Source organism: Nannospalax galili, unplaced genomic scaffold, assembly GCF_000622305.1.
Source record: "Nannospalax galili isolate Female #2095 unplaced genomic scaffold, S.galili_v1.0 scaffold188, whole genome shotgun sequence".
NCBI classification, from domain to species: domain Eukaryota; kingdom Metazoa; phylum Chordata; class Mammalia; order Rodentia; family Spalacidae; genus Nannospalax; species Nannospalax galili.
This window is the reverse complement of record NW_008360325.1, coordinates 301,878-303,649: the sequence shown is the minus strand read 5'-3', so window position 1 is coordinate 303,649 and position 1,772 is coordinate 301,878. Positions and strand designations below refer to the sequence as shown.

The 1,772-nt window shown below is 44.8% G+C and overlaps 1 protein-coding gene across 2 annotated transcripts in view; it reads left to right on the top strand.

Moving 5' to 3' along the window:
* The window catches only part of Tdrd9 (tudor domain containing 9), a 130,408-nt gene extending 129,164 nt beyond the window's left edge, over positions 1-1,244 (top strand). For both annotated transcript variants that reach the window (XM_008825530.3, XM_029559922.1), the window contains one exon: positions 603-1,244. In XM_008825530.3, coding sequence (XP_008823752.1) covers positions 603-704 — 102 coding nt within the window. In that variant the 3' untranslated portion in view covers positions 705-1,244. The remainder of the gene's footprint in view (positions 1-602) is intronic.
* The last annotated feature ends 528 nt before the right edge of the window (positions 1,245-1,772 follow it).

Sequence of the window (1,772 nt, the reverse complement as noted above, 5' to 3'; positions counted from 1 at the left end):
AACTGTCCGTAACTCCAGTTCCAGGGGATCCAACAGCCTCTTCTGACCTCCTCGGGCATTGCATGACAGGGATGCACTTACCTATATGGAGGCAATACACTCATACACATAAAATAAAAATAATTTTTAAAAGCTTTTTGTTTTAAATAAGTACACAGAAGTCACTGTTCTAATACACAGAGTATGGGAGGTTTCTCAGTAAAGGTTACTCTAGTGTTAAACATTAGTAAAAATGGATGATTGGGGCTGGCAAAATGGCTTAGTGGGTTAGGGAACTTGGCTGCCAACCTGACAGCCTCAGTTTGATTCCCTGGACTCACATGGTGGAAGGAGAAAACACACTCTTACAAGTTGTCCTCTGACCTCCACACATGCTATGGTATGTGCACAAGCACACATGCACAAATAAAGGAAATTTTAAAAGGAAACACAAGGTCTGTTTGATAATAGATAATCAGAGGAGAGAAACCTCTGTAAATAGTTTTGTCAAATAGAATGCTCTGCTATCATACATGCCCATGCCTGAGTGTGCATAATTTATTATTGGTGTCTAGACAGGTTCCATCCACAGCCTGACTGGTGCTGTTGTCTGTCCCCACTAGGTGGATCCAAAGCTGGTCATGGAACAAGCTGAGCGGGAAGGCAGCGGAGGGAAGAACACATCTCTGTACCAGCTTCATAAGCCCATCGTGCTCAGTCCCTGATTGGCTTGCACCATCCACCCTGTGGGGACTGTGGAGGCCTGTTAGAGGCACCCTGCAGCCCTTCCTGTCCCTGCTGCCTTTGATAGGGTGGGCAAAATGGGAAAGTCTGTCTTTCTAGAAACAGGAGTCACCGTATTAAATACTTTGGAAAATGTTATTCTAAAAGATTTTGTTTTGGAAAAGGCAGTATTTTGCTTTAAATGTTTGAAGGTAAATCTAAGTAGCCAGTCTCAAGAGACAAGGGTCTGGAATGTGCTTGTGTACCCTGTCCTGTCATCAGGTTAGCCTGGGGTGCAGGAGAGAGCAGGACTTCTGGGCTACACAGGGTACTGGAGGGGGGGAGATGGAGGGAGAGAGAGATGGAGAGAGATAAAAACCATGTGACACTTTTCTGACCCCAACCCCAGGAAAATTACCCAGTTTTGGTAAAACTTTAGTTTTTGTATATTTAGGAATTCTAGTAAAGTTAGAGTTCTTGGTCTATGTTTGGAAATCAAAAAGATGACCCGGCAGCTGGCATACCTATTAAAGCAATAAAAGCATTAGACAGTGTTTCTGTTTCTGGTGGGTTTTGGTCAGAGGATGATAGTATGTATTTCATTGTAATAGGACCTGAGTTTATAGAACTTGTGAAGAGAGATAGGCCACTCGAAACTCAGTCTTGGAGGGAGCAAGGTAGAGCATTAAAGTGTCTGCCACCATCTTCTCTAGAAGATGGAAGGAAAGCAAGTGGAGGTAGAGCCTGGGGTGGTGAGTGGAGTCAAGTACTAGGGAGGCCGAGGCAGGGTGGAGAAAGAGCTCAAGGCCAGCCTGTCACAAGGCCTTGTCTCAGAATAAAAAACAAAACTATGCAGAGTTGCTCATGAAGATTAGTGACTGGAGCTTACAAGGGCTCCTCCTAGACCCTGCAGACCATTGCTGAGAGGACTGGAAGACTTGTAGATGGTGCACACCTAGTGATCCATTTATAACACACCTTCCTGAACTTCCATGAGACCTACACAGAAAGTGGGCCACTTAGGCTTTGACACAGTATGCATCGTGTCACGGCCTAATCACAGACACAGA